Raw genomic sequence first — 15,474 nt, forward strand, 5'->3', positions numbered from 1 at the left:
AGTGGAGTGGCTAATAGAGCCATCTTTGGCCCACAGGTTGGGGCTGGACGCAGTGATACCTCCAGTGAGGTTCTTCCTGAGCACGCAGGCACATCTGTACCAGTGGGGGGTGATGTAAGTTGTGTTGGTGGGAGTGCGAGAGCTGGGAATAGAGGTCTGCATGTAGGATGGGCTGAAGGCTCCTGGCCTGGGCTGGGAGCACTGTGTTGGATCATCCCCTGGGTAAATCATATATAGAATCTATATATCGTACAGAATGGCCTGGGTTGAAAAGGACCATAAAGATCATCCAGTTTCAACCCCCCTGCTATGTGCAGGGTCGCCAACCACCAAACCAGGCTGTCCAGAGCCACATCCAGCCTGGCCTTGAATGCCTCCAGGGATGGGGCATCCACAGCCTCCTTGGGCAACCTGTTCCAGTGCGTCACCACCTCTGAGTGAAAAACTTCCTCTTAAACCCCCAGCCTGAGGCCCCAACACCTTTTCCCATCCCACCTTAGGACCCACCCATGTTTTGGGGGTGCCTGCCCCCCAGAGGTGCCATTTGAGCAGATGGTAAATCTGCCTGAACTGCTTGCTCCAGGCTGAAGGTTTCATTGCCACTGAGCACCAGGGCTGTGCCACGTGTATGTACCGTGGCTCCATGGAGAGGCTGGTTAGCTTAGGATTAGTGTTAGGAACCTTCTCATCCCAGTGTGGGGTTTGGGGCTGGGTGTGATGTAGTTGAGCTGATCGCTTTCACCTCACTGCTCTTTTAGGATGAGAAGGAATGGCCTCAAGTTGCACCAGGGAAGGTTCGGGTTGGATCCTAGGGAAAACTCAGAAAGAGCAGTGCTGCAGTGGCACAGCCTGCTCAGGGAGGTGGTGCAGTCACCGTCCCTGGAGGTGTTCCAGAGCCGTGTGGATGTGGCACGGAGGGACGTGGTCAGTGGGCATGGTGGGACAGGCTGGCGGTTGGGCTGGGTGATCTTCATGGTCTTTTCTAGTCTTCATGGTTCTATGATCTTGATGCGCTGCACTGTGCACTCGAGTACTAAGCAAGGAACAAGCAGGTGCCTGAGGTGCCTCATTCACATGACGGATGGAAAGAGTGGGCCGGCTGCACGCACCCGCTCCCCGAGCAGCCCCACATCTCCTTCCTGGACAGCCTCACGGCGCTTCGGACCGCGGGCAGCGCCGGCGCTGCCGTTCCCGTTCCCGGCGGAACGGTGGGGGCGGCCCGGCGGCGGCGGGGGCGGTGCGTGCGGCTCCGGCTGATATAAGCGCGGCGCGGCGGGGCCCGGCGCCGGTGCTGTTGCTGCCGGTAGCGTCCGTTTCTCCATCTGCTGCCAGTCCCTCCGTCCGTGCGTCCGTCCATCCATCCATCCATCCTTCCATCCATCCTTCCTTCCATCTCTCCCTTCCTCCCTCCCTCCGTCCCCGTTTTGTTTTCTCGCCGTCCGCGGGCTCGGGCCCCCCACGCCGCTGCCACCCTGAAGTTTCTGGCGGTGCTGCTGGCGGCGGGCATGCTGGCTTTCCTGGGGGCCATCATCTGCATCATCGCCAGCGTCCACCCGGCGGGCACCGCCGCCCCCGCCGCTCCCACCGCCGCCGACAATGACTCGGCCGCCGCCGCGCTGCTCCCCGCCGCCGACAAGGGGTTGGGAGCGCTGCACGGCCCCGCCGAGGCTCTGGCCAGCGCCGGGCCTCGCCTCACGGGCTCGACGCCGCTGTTCAGCCGCTTCGTCTGCACTCCGCTGAGCGCCGAGTGCCCCGCGGCCGCCCCCGGCCCCGCCGCCGCCGGCCCCGAAGAGCTGCTGGCGCTGCGCAGCGCCGCGGCACAGCTGCGCCGCACGGCGCTGGAGCAGAAGGAGCGCATCCGCATGGACCAGGAGACCATCCGCGAGCTGACGGGCAAGCTGAGCCGCTGCGAGGGCGGCCTCCACGCCGCTCCCCCCGCTGCCGGGCTCCGCGCCGCCCCCCGGCCCGGCACCATGGGGCACCCCCCCGCCGAGCCGCCCGCCGTGCGAGAGCTGGAGGACGCCGTCCGCGCCCTGCAGGAGCGCATCGACCGGATCGAGGTGGGGAGGCCGGGGGAATCCCCCAAGCCCATCCTCCCAAAGCCTGCTCTTTCCCCTCCCGATGTTCCCGCCACCCCTGGGGGGCTTTGGGAAGGTCTTCCTTGCCCCCCTTCCCGGCATCGCGGTCCCTGCTCAGGGGATGAGGGTCCCTCAGTGCTTGCCCTTTGCCTCCCGCCCATTCCCGCCATAGCGGGTGGCCCCAAACATCACTTCCTGACCAGCCGCTGCCCAATGTGGGAACCATGGACTGTGTCCAGATGCTGCCCTCCTGCTCAGCCCCATCATGGCCATAAAGCAGGGCTCCTTACAATGGAAAGTGTGAGCGTAGCCCCCCAACCCAGAGGGGTTGAAGAGTTGGGAAAGACCCCAACCCACACCTGCTCCCCCGAGCATCTCTACCATAGTGTCAGCCCATCCTGGGGTCAGTGTCCATTTGTCCATTCCTTGGGTTAAGATGGGTTCAGTGGCCACACAAACCCTGGTGGTGGTTCATGGTTACCTGGAGGCTGGCAGGGAGAAGTGTCCACTCTGGGGGAATGGATGCAGCGGGGTGAAGCAGGCAAGCTTCGGGCATGTGGAGGCTGCTTTTCTTGGGTTATTTCCCCCAGGTTGCCATTGCTCCAGGGACAATGTGTTGACCTGGAGGTCAGTTGGGGCCACAGCCACCTGCCAGGAGTTTCACATCAACCTCAACCCCATCTCACCTGGTTCCCGTTGCCATCCTGTTCCTGTCTATCAGCACAGTGGCACGTTGAGAGCCAGTGCCCCATGAACTTCATTAACAACAGAGGGTTCAGGCAAGGAGATGGCAAAGGGTCATCCGTGCATCTGGGCCTCTTAAGACATAAAGAGATTGAAATGGAGAGGTGTGGATGGAGGACACCTCCTTGGGGGGCGAGCCTGGGGGTGATGCTCTGGCTGTTGGCAGCAAAGTGATGGGTATGGGTATGGACACCCAAACACTGACAGCTCCAAGCGAGACCCAAGGGTGATGGAGACGTGCTGCTGAATTGGCTCCTCCAAGGAAACCCCCGTCCCCTGTGGCGCAGTGGTGGGGGCACGGACAGCTGTGCCAACAGGGGGCGGGCACACAAGTGGGGGAAGTGTCCAGCGATGGGCCCCACAGGGGGCACCTGTCCCCAGCCCTGCTCTCCCCACTGAGTTGAATGCTGGCACAGGGGGGAGGGAAGCCACGAGGAGCAGATTTGCCAACGCATTAGTAAATGAAGGCTGTGATCCCCTTACATAAACGAAAGTGCATTGTGCCCAACAATGAGCACCGCCCGAGCCCCCCCGCGGCCGCTGACATTTCACGCGCTGAGCGCTACCTGGCAGCTTTCAATCTTTTCAGCAGCTCTGGTGGCCAACGTGTGCCATGCACCTCCCCCGCTCCCGCTGCCCACTCCCCAGCTGCCCGTGCTGTGGCGGCAGATGGGAGCCCTCCCCACATTGGTAAATAACAGCTGCACAGCTATAATTAAGTGTTTCGCAAAGAACTGGGGAGAAGCGTGCTTGGAGGTGCTTACGGAGATGCAGTGCAGGCTGGGAGCTGGGGGGCTGAGATGGTCCCGTGTCCCCACATCCCACTGGGGAGGTTAGCCTCAGGGATGGGGTGACTGGAGCTGCGGGTGCCACCTGCATTCTTCCCTCCTGGAGAGGCTTTGCTCTCTGCAAGAGCATCCCTAGACGAAGGTGGGTGCTGGAGCTGCCCCCCATGCACCTTCGCCATTGATTTTTGCTTTTCTCTTTGGTTTTCTTTGCAAAACCCACGGAGGGTTTTTGCCTTGGCTGTCCCTGCTAGAGGCTCTTCCAAAGCCCAGAGCTTTGCTGGCACTCGGCAGCATCTCTTCATTTCCAGCCTCAGCGTGCTCCCGCCTGGTCCGGGTCCATTTGTGCTCATGCCAACACCATCTCCTCGCTTCCTCTCCCTGCTACTTTCCCCTGCCGTTCCCATCCGTGGAGGCCACATCCTCCCTGCCCAAGCCTGGCTCAGCTACAGGGAGGTGTGGACAGGGCAGGGGGGTCACTGCCATCAGCCCTGGGGACTGGAGGTGTCCCCGAGTGCCACTGCTGACCCCATTCCTCTTGGCACACATCCTGGTAGCTGGAGCTTTGCCAGCAGATGGGTGATGCCGGCTTTACATTGACGGAGAGCTACCTGCTGACCTGGCACGTGTGCACGCACCCACGCACATGGGCTGAGCTGGGCTAAGAGGATTGCTCAGCCGTGCCACAACAGCAAGTGAGCAGCAGGGCGACCTGAGCTCCCAAAAGTCATTGAGAGCAACCAACGTGACCAACCCCATTTTGTACCAGAGGCTGATGGGACAAAGCCCTTGGGCAAGATCCTGGGTTGTGGTCCCGATGGTGTCATGGGTTGACGTGGTCCCTGTGGTCCACGTGGTGTCATGGGTTGATATATCACGATTTAACCTTCCATGCTGACATGATGTTGAATTTCACCCCGCCGCCGAGCGCAGCAGGAGCTGCCATCCCGCCCCAACGGGTCAGCGCCCACCGCCCCAGCGCTCGCCCGCGATGCACTGCACAGCAAGATGGAGCAGCTGGAGGAGCAGCTCCTGGCCAAGATCCTTGCCCTGCAGAAGGAGAGGCACGCCGCCAACACGGACCGCAGCCAGCAGCAGCACGACATCGAGAAGGAGCTCAGTGCCCTGCAGAACCGAGTGGCGGAGCTGGAGCATGGTGAGTGCTGCCCAAGGGGGACAGAGGAGGCGTGGGCTGACACTGAATCCAAGGGCAAACCTGGAGGAGCGCGGGATGGGTACCTTCACTCCTCACCCTTCTCTTCTCTCCTGCCATCTGTGGCATGCAGGAGCTCCAAGCTACAGCCCTCCTGATGCCTTCAAGGTGACTATCCCGGTGCAGAACAATTACATGTACGCCCGCATGAAGAAGAGCCTGCCGGAGCTCTATGCCTTCACCATCTGCATGTGGCTGAAGTCCAAGGCCTTGTCAGGGCTCGGCACCCCTTTCTCCTACTCTGTCCCCACCCAAGCCAACGAGATCGTGCTGCTTGAGTGGGGCAGCAACCCCCTGGAGCTGCTCATCAATGACAAGGTCAGCCCAGCCTTCCCACGCTCTCTCCATCCCAGTTCTTGGAGGTTGATTCCCCATCTCTGGAGGTGCTCAAGGCCAGGTTGAAAGGGGCCCTGGGCAGCCTGATCTTGTGGCTGGCAGCCCTGCCCATGGCAAGGGTTGGAAATGAATGGTCTTCAATGGCCATTCCAACCCAAAGCCAGTCTGCAATTCTGTGATCCTAAGTGAGTTCCGTGGGAGGTGGCATGGGGGACCACAAGGAGGAAGGGCATGGGGAGGACAGCTCTGCCTGGTGGGTCTTGATGGAGAGAAGCAACAGTTCTGAGTCCCTCAGTGGGATATGCTGGGGCCCATTGGCAGCCCCAGTCAGTTTCATTCTCTTGCTTTCTACCCACAGGTTGCCCAGCTGCCGCTGAGCCTGAAGGACAAAGCCTGGCACCACGTCTGTGTGGCATGGACCACTCGTGATGGCAAGTGGTCGGCGTATCAGGACGGTGAGCAGCGGGGCTCCGGTGAGAACCTGGCTTCCTGGCACGCCATCAAGCCACAGGGCGTCATCATCCTGGGCCAGGAGCAGGTACCTGCTGCAGCCTATCTGTTGCTATGGGTGTGAGCATTCCCAAATGGAGTTTGGGCAGAGGCAGCCCCAAATGGGGCCTGGGGTGGGGACTGTGGGGCTCAGATATGAGGGCTCTCTGCCTTCTCATCCAACATCCAGGTGGGTTTCTTGTGCTCAACATCTTTTCCTCTTCCCTTTCCTGTCCCTCTTCACCTCCACCTCCACGCGGATCCCTCCCTCTCCCCAACTCATCCCCTTGTCCCTGCTCTCCTCCCATCCCCAGGACACTCTGGGCGGCCGCTTCGATGCCACGCAGGCCTTTGTGGGGGAGCTGGCCCATTTTGCTGTTTGGGACCACATGCTGGCTCCAGCGGAGATCCTGGCCTTGGCCAACTGTACCTCGCACCTTCAAGGCAACGTCATCCAGTGGGACGACCAGGCTGTCGAGGTCTTTGGAGGGGCCAGCAAGGCAGCCTTCACTGCCTGCGACGAGGGGAGGAAGGCATGAACGACACTCTCAGCTCCAGGCTGCCCTTCCAACCCTCCCAGATCAACGAGACCCTCTCACCACCACCACCACCCTGTGATGGGGCGATGTTCGAGGCCTTCAGGGGAGGTCCCACAGCAGCCCCTCGCTCCTCCTGCCTCTCACCTTGCCCTGTTTTGTTTTGGGCCCCGGGCACTGGGGATATGGGGGGGCTGGGAGTGGGACATCCCCTACACTTCTTTATTTTCATCGCCCTGACGTCTGGTTTTGTGAGCCTGCTCCCTCCGAGCCCTTCTTCTCCATCAGTCATTCTCCAGAATCGTCCTCCCCCCATAGGATGAAAAAAGTCCTGTGAGTGGGATCTATTTCTTTTATTTTAAGCCTTCCCTGTGCCACATAAGGCAGGGAAAGAGGGTCAGAGACTCATCCTCATGCACCCAGCCCTGGTCAGGGTGGAGGAAATGAAGCAAAAGTGAGGAAAAGGGGCACGGGGAGAGGTGTGCCCCATTGCCCCCCAGCCTTTTGGGGCTGAGCTACTTGCAGGGGTGCTGGCCTCACCCGTGCCTCGGCCCCTGCTTTGAGCTGGCTGGGGATGCTGGTGGCCTCGGAGAGTGCCTGAGGATGTGATGTTTCCTTGCTGGTGTCTCAGTATGTCTATGCCAGGGTTTTTTTTTGGGGGGGGTCTCACGGTGTGATGTCCAGCTTCCAGCACTCCTCCAAGCCCAGCATGTCCCACTTTGCACCTCCTGCCCAGGGACCAGGGGGCAGAGGGGACAACCCACCAGGGTGGGGGGGATGCAGTGGGGATGCAGTGCAGCCTCTGTGCCGAGTGGGAAACACTGTGATCTTCATGCCACCCCTCCCACCCCCCCCCAGTCGCTCGCTTGTGCGTGGCCGTGTCGTGTTGGGACGTTTCTTTTGTAACGCTGGCTGTGGGCAATAAACGTGGCGTGTCTGTCAGAGCCTCGTGGGGCTGCAAACCTGGTGGAAAAAGAAGGCAAAAATCCCTGTGGGGATATTGGGTGCATGCCTGGAGGAAGGCAGCAGAGCTCTGGGAGCTCAGGGCTGCAGGATGCTCTGCAGCTCTCACCTAAGGCTCTCTCCTGGGGGCTTGGAGGCAATTGGGCTGAACGGGGGACATGGAAAGGCTGTAATTTACCCAGGCATTTTAAAGGCTTATGGCAAACTCCCCCGAATAAGGCTCTTAAGGAAATGAAGTCATTATGGAGAGATTAAAAACTAGTTAAGAGGCAGGAAATCAAGAATGGGAATAAATATTTGATTTCCATTCTCAGTGAGGCCTCAGCCCTGATGTTCTGTGGCTGCGTATTCTGCAACTGGGTGGAGAAGGAGAAGCAAGGTGTGGGTTTTGGTTATCTGTGCCCTATGAGAAGCAAAAACTGGTTATGGGGTTTAGGAAAGCAGCTGGGGAGATGGCAGGAGGCAAAAAAATCGATGGGGTTGCAAAGAATAATTGCAGTGGCTTACAGATGCTGCTGGCTTCTAAATTAAGCAGAGCCACTGAGGAAAAGAGCTGTGTCTCTCTGAGGGCAGCATGCTGGAAAACAATGCTTTGTGCACTAAGACAAGGGAAAATGAGATGGTTCTTAGGAGGGTTAATGAAGGAGAGGTGTAACAGCTGTGCTGAGAGCACACTATGGCCCGGCACCTCTTCCTAAAAGAGGGTTTAAAGCAAAGACATATTGGACGCTGACACTATTAATTATGAAGCTCTGAAGCCATTAATTACAAAGCTTGAGGAGGAAATGCTGTAATTCCCAAGCTGGGAGCTGGGCTGCAATGTGTCCCAGTGGGTGCCACCACGATGAGCCCACTTTGTCCTAACGATGGGGGGCTGCTCTAATTGCCTCCATGTCCTCCTGCAGGCAGGAAGGCTCAGCAGGGCTGTGCTGTGGTGACACACAGCTGGCTGTGTCCCCATTTCCCAGCCAACGATGGGCACTGCAATGCAACCTGATGCTGCCGTGCATCAGTGGCACGTTGTTGTTTTACCAGCACAGAGGTATGAATTCAGGCTTTGCTGAACAGTGCCAGGGTTTCCCATGGGGAACATTTCCCCTCCTCCCCCCGCTACCCTGGAACCACACTGATCAAAACCAAAGCACAATTAATTGCAGGCAACATCACGCAAACACTCGCATACAACACACAGCCTCAGAGCTCGCACCGACTCGCTGCTTCCCAGCAAAAGTGGGTGAACTACACAGGGATTAAAGCATTAAAAAAAGCACAGAAAGAATACGGTGCTTGAAAGCGCTGTATCCCCAGAGAGATTAGAGTAGCTGCCTGGAGATAGGGTAATGATGGAAAGATCTTCTTCCCAGAGATTCTGTTCCTAATTATCTCCTTTGCACACACACACACATACAAAAAGGCTGATCTCCCAGCTTTTATCTTTCTCTCGATGGTTTTAGTGCCTCGTTGCAAGAGGCCCATGCCTGCAAAGGAGAAAAAGGAAAAGGAATCGGCCCCAACTGCAGGAAGACTGCAACTGTCATGGAGGGAGGGGACTGGAGGCAGCATTTCATTTCTGTCACCGGCAGCAATGAAGGCAAAGGGAAGAGAAATGATCACTGCAACACTGTCCTCCCAGCGCTGTCAGGGCAATAGCAGCCCTGGGCTCTGCTTGGATGGATGGGTGTTGGGTGAGTAGGGCTGCCTTCGCTCTGCAGCTGCTGGGAGGACATTTCACATACACACCAACAGGATACCACGTGAACAATCTGGCCCTGGACATGTCCTGCATGACAAGGATGTGCCCTGATGGAGAGCCAGGCATCACTCTTGGTGACCTGGGAGTAGAAAGCGTGATCCCAGAGCTGTATTTTCCTTCACCTGTATTAATTTTAGACTGAGATTTTGGGCCCATGAGAACCTAATGAGGTTCTGCAGGGTCAAATGCAAGGTGTTGCATCTGGGTCAGGGCAGATATGAGTATGAAGTGGGAGAAGAACTTGTTGAGAATAGCCCTGCAGAGAAGGGCACAGGGGTGCTGGGGGATGAAAAGCTGAACATGAGCCAGCAGTGTGCCCAGGTGGCCAAGAAGGCCAATGGCATCCTGGCTTGTATCAGAAGTAGTGCAGCCAGCAGGAGCAGGGAGGTGACCGTATCTCTGTACTCAGCTCTGGTGAGGCTGCACCTTGAGTTCTGTGTTCAGTTCTGGGCCCCTGACTAAAGAAAGACATGGAGACCCTGGAGTGTGTCCAGAGAAGGGCAGCAGAGCTGTGAGGGGTCTGGAACACGAGTCTGATGGGGAGCGGCTGGAGGAACTGGGGATGTTCAGTCTGGAGAAGAGGAGCTCAGGGGAAACCTCATCACTCTATAGTGACTTGAAAGGAGGTGCTCTTTAACATCTTTATCAATGACATCAATGATGGAATCAAGTGCACCCTCAGCAAGTTTGCTGATGACACCAAGCTGAGTGGTGCAGTTGACACGGTGGAAGGAAGGGATGCCATTCAGAGGGACCTCAACAGGCTTGAAAGGTTGGCCTGGGTGAACCTGATGAAGTTCAACACAGCAAAGTGCAAGGTTTTGCATTTGGGCTGGAGGAATCCCCGGTATCTATACAGACTGGAAGGAGCGGTCCTCGAGAGCAGCCCTGTGGAGAAGGACCTGGGGGTCTTAGAATCATAGAATCATAGAATCACCAAGGTTGGAAAAGACCTTCAAGATCATCCAGTCCAACCGTTCACCTATTCCCAATAGCTCCCACTAAACCATGTCCCTCAACGCAACATCCAGCCTTTCCTTGAACACCCCCAGGCTCGGTGACTCCACCACCTCCCTGGGCAGTCCATTCCAGTGCCTGACCACCCTTTCTGAAAAGTAATACTTCCTCATGTCCAGCCTGAATCTCCCCTGCCGTAGCTTGAAATCTTGATGGATGGTCTTGATGGATGAAAAGCTTAACATGAGCCAGCAGTGTGCTCTTGCAGCTCAGAAAGCAAATGGTATCCTGGGTTCCATCAGAAGAGGGGTGGCCAGCAGGGACAGGGAGGTGATTGTCCCCCTGTACTCTGTTCTTGTGAGGCCCCATCTGCAGTACTGTGCCCAGGTCTGGAGCCCTCAGTACAAGAAAGACAGGGAGCTGTTGGAGAGGGTCCAGAGGAGAGCCACCAAGATGATGAGGGGACTGCAGCACCTCCCCTATGAATACAGGCTGAGGGAGCTGGGCTTGTTCAGCCTGAAGAAAAGAAGGCTGCGGGGTGACCTCATGGCAGCCTTTCAGTACCTAAAGGGAGCCTACAGACAGGAGGGGAATCAACTCTTTGAAAGGGTTGATATGTGTAGGATGAAGGGAAATGGTTTGAAGTTGAGGGAGGGGAGATTTAGGTTGGATGTCAGAGGGAAGTTCTTTACAGAGAGAGTGGTGAGGTGCTGGAACAGGCTGCCCAGAGAGGCTGTGGATGCCCCGTCCCTGGAGGTGTTCAAGGCCAGGTTGGATGGGGCTCTGGGCAGCCTGGTCTAGTATGAAATGGGGAGGTTGGTGGCCCTGCATGTGGCAGGGGGTTGGAGATTCATGATCCTTGAGGTCCCTTCCAACCCTGGCCATTCTGTGACTCTATGATTCTGTGAGGTCATGATGAGGTGGAAGTAGGCCTCTGCTACAAGGTAACAGTGATAGGATGAGAAGGAATAGCCTCAAATTGCACGAGGGGAGGTTCAGGTTGGATATGAGGAAGGATTTATTCTCCATAAGAGCGGTGCTGCAGTGGCACAGGCTGCCCAGGGAGGTGGTGCAGTCACCATCCCCGGAGATGTTCCAGAACCGTGTGGATGTGGCACTGAGGACATGGTCAGTGGGCATGGTGGGGGTGGGCTGGCGGTTGGGCTGGATCATTTATGCCTTTGCGATCTAAACGTGTCTACGATCCTACTCAAAACTAAAGGCGGAACCACATCCCCAAACACGCTCCGCATTGAAGCCACTCCCCGCCCCCACCCCCAGGCGGTGGCTCAGCACAGGCACGCCGCAGACACCCCACGCCGCGCGGCCCAAGCCCCCTCCGCCAATAGGGTGAGCCGGGCGGCGCGCCGGCAGCCAATGGGCGGCGGGGAGGCGGGGCTTCCGGTGGCGGTTGCTAAGACAGCCGGGGCTCTTCCTTAGCAACCGGTGCGGGCCGCGGCGGCGGCGTAGGTGAGGCCGCGCTCCGCTCCCGGCCCTCTTTTCCTCCCTCCCGGCGCAGCTCTTCAGGCTCTGGGGCCACGCGGCCGGTGCTGTGGCGTGCTTTACTGAGCCGCCCCAGCCAGGCTGCCCTCAGACCAAGCGGGAGGGGAGGCACCTCGCTGTGAGCGAGAGAGCCGGGGCAGGCCGCAGGGGAAGGCTCGGAGTTGGCTGGGCTGCCGTGCCCAGGCTGTGGTTGGCTGATTTGCCTGAAGCAGCGGCCTGGTGCTTTCCTGCACGGGAATCCCCAGCTGACAGATACCTTGGGGGTGAGAATAGCGAGTGCCCCAACGAGGGCTGAGGTGTTCTGTTGAACACCGGATCCCGTTCCTCAAATACACGTGCACTTTGTGGTGTACCAGACTGGTCATGGTTGATGCCCTCTCGTTGCCTGTGGGAAGTGTTGCCCTGACTTGGCACGTCCCTCAAACTGGGCTGGTGCTTCTGGGAAATGCTGCCATCCTGAAGTCTCACTTATGGGAAATGATACGTTTTTAAAATTTGTTTGCATTGATGTGTTGTGTGACAGCTCTCTGATTGCATGGGGTGTGAAGAAGTTACTGTGATACAGTGAATAAGTGGAGGTAGGGACAGCATTCTTGTAATAGTTTTTGCCTTCCATTTTAATGCAAAGCTTTCTTCTTGTCTCCTATTTGTTGTTTGTTTGTTTCTGTTTAAGCAGTGTCCTCTGGGCTGGGAAGCTTCCCCTTCTGCTGATCCTCAGAGGCACACTCCCTGAGCCATCTGCACTGCAGGGCCTTGCTGATCTCCATCTCAGACCCCTGCCCCTTCACGGGGTCACTGGGGAAAGACCATGGCTGACACTGGGGAGGGGAAGAAGGAGGAAGCTGATTATAAAAGGCTGCACAGCTTTCCACTGATTAGGGTAAGAAGGAAAATGAGTTATGTCTTTAGCAGTGTTACAGATATGCAGTGCTACCTTTGTTCTTCCCTACCTTCCAAAATAAGATTTCTCCCACTGACAGCTGCTGTGGGAGCTGTGCTGTACCTTAGCTGTTCCTTGATTCAGGATTGATTCAGTCACCACCATTTCTTCTGCCTGTCCATCAGGCAAGGAAATCAGTCCGCCAGGGGAGCGTGGCACAATGCAATCATCTCATGTTCCACACATGCCACTTTTGGAGCCCTCTGCTCATGTTGCTAGACACAACTTGTTTTTATTCTGTTTAGAGGAGCAGGAATAGATGATCTTAGCCAGCTAGATAGCAGAAAAGACTGTAATTTAGACTTCTGTTATGCTTATAGCCATAATTAAGGACGGTTGAAACAGTGCTGTCTTTCTCTTCATTTTAGCACTGAAAAACTATTTATCTCCTCCTTTAAGCTATGCTTACTTTTATGCTAGCCTTAAATTTGGAAGAGAACAATTTTGCATGGACTGGGACAAAGGAAAGAATGGACAGTCAGTATAGTAATAAGCCATTTTCATATTAATCATTCTAATGCTTGATGATGTTCTGCTTTAAGCTAACATTGAACGTCACGTGGAGTAGCTGCCTTGTGTCCGTGCCAGCAGTCTGGGCTCTGTGACAGCGTGGGCAACATAAGGGCTGTTTTCTGTTGTCTTCTGTCTAGCCTTTATTTTTTTGCTCAGTTCCTCTTTCTTGTTTGCTCTTTGCAGCACACAGACATGCCGGAGGAGATGCGTGTAGAGGCCATGGAGCTGTGTGTCACAGCGTGTGAGAAATATGCCACGAACAATGAGGTATGAGCTGAATCCATCAGGACAACCTTTTGTTACTGCAGCACAAGGAATCTGCAGGAGCAGGGCTGGAGCTGTAGGGCACAGCAGAATCACATACTGACAGATTACTCAGTTTCTGTTCTGGGCAAGGGCAGAAAGAGACAGCTTGGCTAGATCTCAGATGTAGTTGCTTTTGTGAGTGAGATCTGTACTAGCTGTTTGCTTTCATGCAGGAAGCAAAGATGAGTCACAGAGCGATGCCGCCTCACAAACCTTATCTCCTTCCTTCTCTGTGAGCTTCCTCTCTGTTCATAAAATGTCCTGTCTGTCCTGAGGGCCTGTGTCAAAACTGTGTGAGAGTGGCCTGTCCCAAAATGTGGGTCCATCTGTCAACGTTGAGCAAGATCATCCCCATCAGGGCAGGGAGGAGACTCTTATTTTGGAAACGAGCAAATTAAGCTCTTCGAACCTTTAGGTACAGTCTGTTCAGTCTTCCCTGTCAGCTTTCAGCCTCTTGAATGAAATTACTGAGAACACGTAGATAGGGTGTGATGGAGGAGTTACAGTCTTTTGAAATATTACCCTCATCTTTGAGGTAGAAAGATGAATGAGAACATACTTGCTCAATGGGCAGGGCACAGATTGCTTGTGCTAGAGGAGCTCTGTGCTGGAGTGTGCAGGAGATTCCTTCTGTCCCCTCATGCCTGAGACAACAAGTGTCACTGCAAAATCTTCTGTTCTCCTTTTCTAGACCTAACAGGGTGTGATCTTAGAGAAGCAAGCCTTCTAAAAGTCAGCCTAGTTTCATTGTTTTGGTAATTAGCTGGACAAATATATATATAAATGGACTCATGTAAAAATAGCTGCAGCTTAGTGACCTGAATCTCCTACCATGCTCAGTGTGCCCAGCGTAACTCCACCACCATCAAAAACAGCACTTGCTTCTCAGACTGTGTGAATGAGAAAAATGCTTGCTAGATGTAGTTGTTTAATTTCTCCTAGCTGCTGTGTTGGAGGCTGCTGCAAACAGTAAGCTGCTTTAGCCTTTGGCACAGCCCTGAGGAGGTTCCAGTTTGCTCAGTGCAGCTGTATGCCTGTTGCCTTGGCTTGAGTACTTTATTAGAGAGGAATAGCAGGGGGATGTTTGCACGGAAACTTGCTGCTTGCTCTGTCTCACCCTACACTTTCCTTCGTTCTCCAGAGTGCTGCCAAGATGATCAAAGAGATGATGGACAAGAAATTTGGGTCTTCCTGGCACGTGGTGATTGGGGAAGGGTTTGGCTTTGAGATCACTCACGAGGTGAAGAATCTGCTGTACATGTTCTTTGGTGGCAGCCTGGCTGTGTGTGTCTGGAAGTGCTCCTGACATCTGGCTGGCTCGCAGACTCGCTGCATACAGGAGATTTCTTCCTTCACAGATTTTGTACAATGTGGAGGTGGGGCTTTATTTTTAATAGTTAAAACATCGAGATTTCTTTCCATACTGACATAACAGTTCTATGGGATGCGTATATTTTGGGGAGGGGGTGTGTGTATAACTTGCTAAGCCTGTCCTCGCTCATGGGATTTCTGATCTGTCTGTGGCTCTCTCTTTGGTGTTTGAGTTTAAACAAGAAGGAGGTGTTTAAATAGGTAATCTCATGACACACCATGCAGCAGCACTATGAAGGCGAAGAGGAGGAGAAAAGGTGCTATCTAGTCCTAAGTTTTCTCCTCCCACTTGTTCTACATTGTGTCCTCTCTTCTCTGCCTCCCTGGCTATGTGTGGTATGGTTCTGACCACTGCCTCTTTCCTCCCTATTAACAGCCCCACCTTCCTGTCTTCTAAATGACCAGGCAGAGCTGGCTGTGTCAAGGGTGTCCCTTTGGGTTGTCCGTGGAGGTGTTAGCTGTGGGGAATTAGGCTTGTTTTACCCTTTTCTGCTTGATTTGGGAGGACAGCTGAGCTGCCTGGATGTAGGAGGCTGCTATGCAAGCTACCCCCTCCTTTCTCACCCACTGCATGCTGAGATGGCACTGAAACACAGGCGGCTGTCGATGCCTGGGGAGTGGGTGAGAACTCTTCGTACTGCTTGAATGCCTCCCTGTCAGTTCCTGGGGGTGTTGCAAGTGCTGTGTACTTTCAGCATCTTGTTTGGAGGCTGGTAGGGGAAGGAGGTGCCATGTGAGATATCACTTGGTCATCAGAAACCTAACGTCCTTTTGGACTTGCTTTTTTAGCCTGTTTCTTCTTTTAAAGCTGTCAGTGTTGGAGGATGGAGTGAACGTAATTGTATGTTACGTATATGGCTTATTTATATAAATCTGGGGAACTGTGTTTTTTACAATAAAAAAAAAATAGTAAATTGTCCTTTTCTGTGTTTGTTCTAAAATAAAAACCCAATGGTGGTGGATGAAAAAGAGAAGTAGTTCAGGAAA

At 55.1% G+C, this 15,474-nt stretch overlaps 2 protein-coding genes across 5 annotated transcripts; both read left to right on the forward strand.

The window, feature by feature from the left end:
- The first annotated feature begins 424 nt into the window (after window positions 1-424).
- NPTXR (neuronal pentraxin receptor) lies at window positions 425-7,100 on the forward strand. Its single transcript, XM_048934416.1, has 5 exons — window positions 425-2,060; window positions 4,541-4,763; window positions 4,894-5,138; window positions 5,515-5,694; window positions 5,960-7,100. Exons 1-5 carry the CDS (start codon window positions 1,506-1,508, stop codon window positions 6,182-6,184), a joined length of 1,428 nt encoding a protein of 475 aa, XP_048790373.1. The 5' UTR covers window positions 425-1,505; the 3' UTR covers window positions 6,185-7,100.
- Window positions 7,101-11,236: 4,136 nt separating this feature from the next.
- On the forward strand, window positions 11,237-15,406 carry DNAL4 (dynein axonemal light chain 4). Of its 4 annotated transcripts, none has more exons than XM_048944419.1 (4): window positions 11,237-11,324; window positions 12,031-12,237; window positions 12,994-13,077; window positions 14,258-15,406. In XM_048944419.1, exons 2-4 carry the CDS (start codon window positions 12,166-12,168, stop codon window positions 14,420-14,422), a joined length of 321 nt encoding a protein of 106 aa, XP_048800376.1. In that variant the 5' UTR covers window positions 11,237-11,324; window positions 12,031-12,165; the 3' UTR covers window positions 14,423-15,406. The 4 variants fall into 4 exon arrangements, with proteins under 4 accessions (XP_048800376.1, XP_048800382.1, XP_048800394.1 ...); XM_048944425.1 differs by having other exon boundaries at window positions 11,248-11,324; window positions 12,034-12,237; XM_048944437.1 differs by lacking the exon at window positions 11,237-11,324 and adding an exon at window positions 11,340-11,620.
- Window positions 15,407-15,474: the final 68 nt, after the last annotated feature.

This window comes from Lagopus muta, chromosome 1 (genome assembly GCF_023343835.1).
Source record: "Lagopus muta isolate bLagMut1 chromosome 1, bLagMut1 primary, whole genome shotgun sequence".
NCBI lineage: Eukaryota > Metazoa > Chordata > Aves > Galliformes > Phasianidae > Lagopus > Lagopus muta.

Coding starts and splice junctions, on each gene's coding strand:
- DNAL4 (XM_048944419.1), top strand. CDS start 12,166: ATGGCTGACACTGGGGAGGGGAAGAAGGAGGAAGCTGATTATAAAAGG. Junction 12,238..12,993: donor ACAGCTTTCCACTGATTAGG/GTAAGAAGGAAA, acceptor TGCTCTTTGCAG/CACACAGACATGCCGGAGGA. Junction 13,078..14,257: donor AATATGCCACGAACAATGAG/GTATGAGCTGAA, acceptor TTCGTTCTCCAG/AGTGCTGCCAAGATGATCAA.
- NPTXR (XM_048934416.1), top strand. CDS start 1,506: ATGCTGGCTTTCCTGGGGGCCATCATCTGCATCATCGCCAGCGTCCAC. Junction 4,764..4,893: donor AGTGGCGGAGCTGGAGCATG/GTGAGTGCTGCC, acceptor TGTGGCATGCAG/GAGCTCCAAGCTACAGCCCT. Junction 5,695..5,959: donor TCATCCTGGGCCAGGAGCAG/GTACCTGCTGCA, acceptor TCCCATCCCCAG/GACACTCTGGGCGGCCGCTT.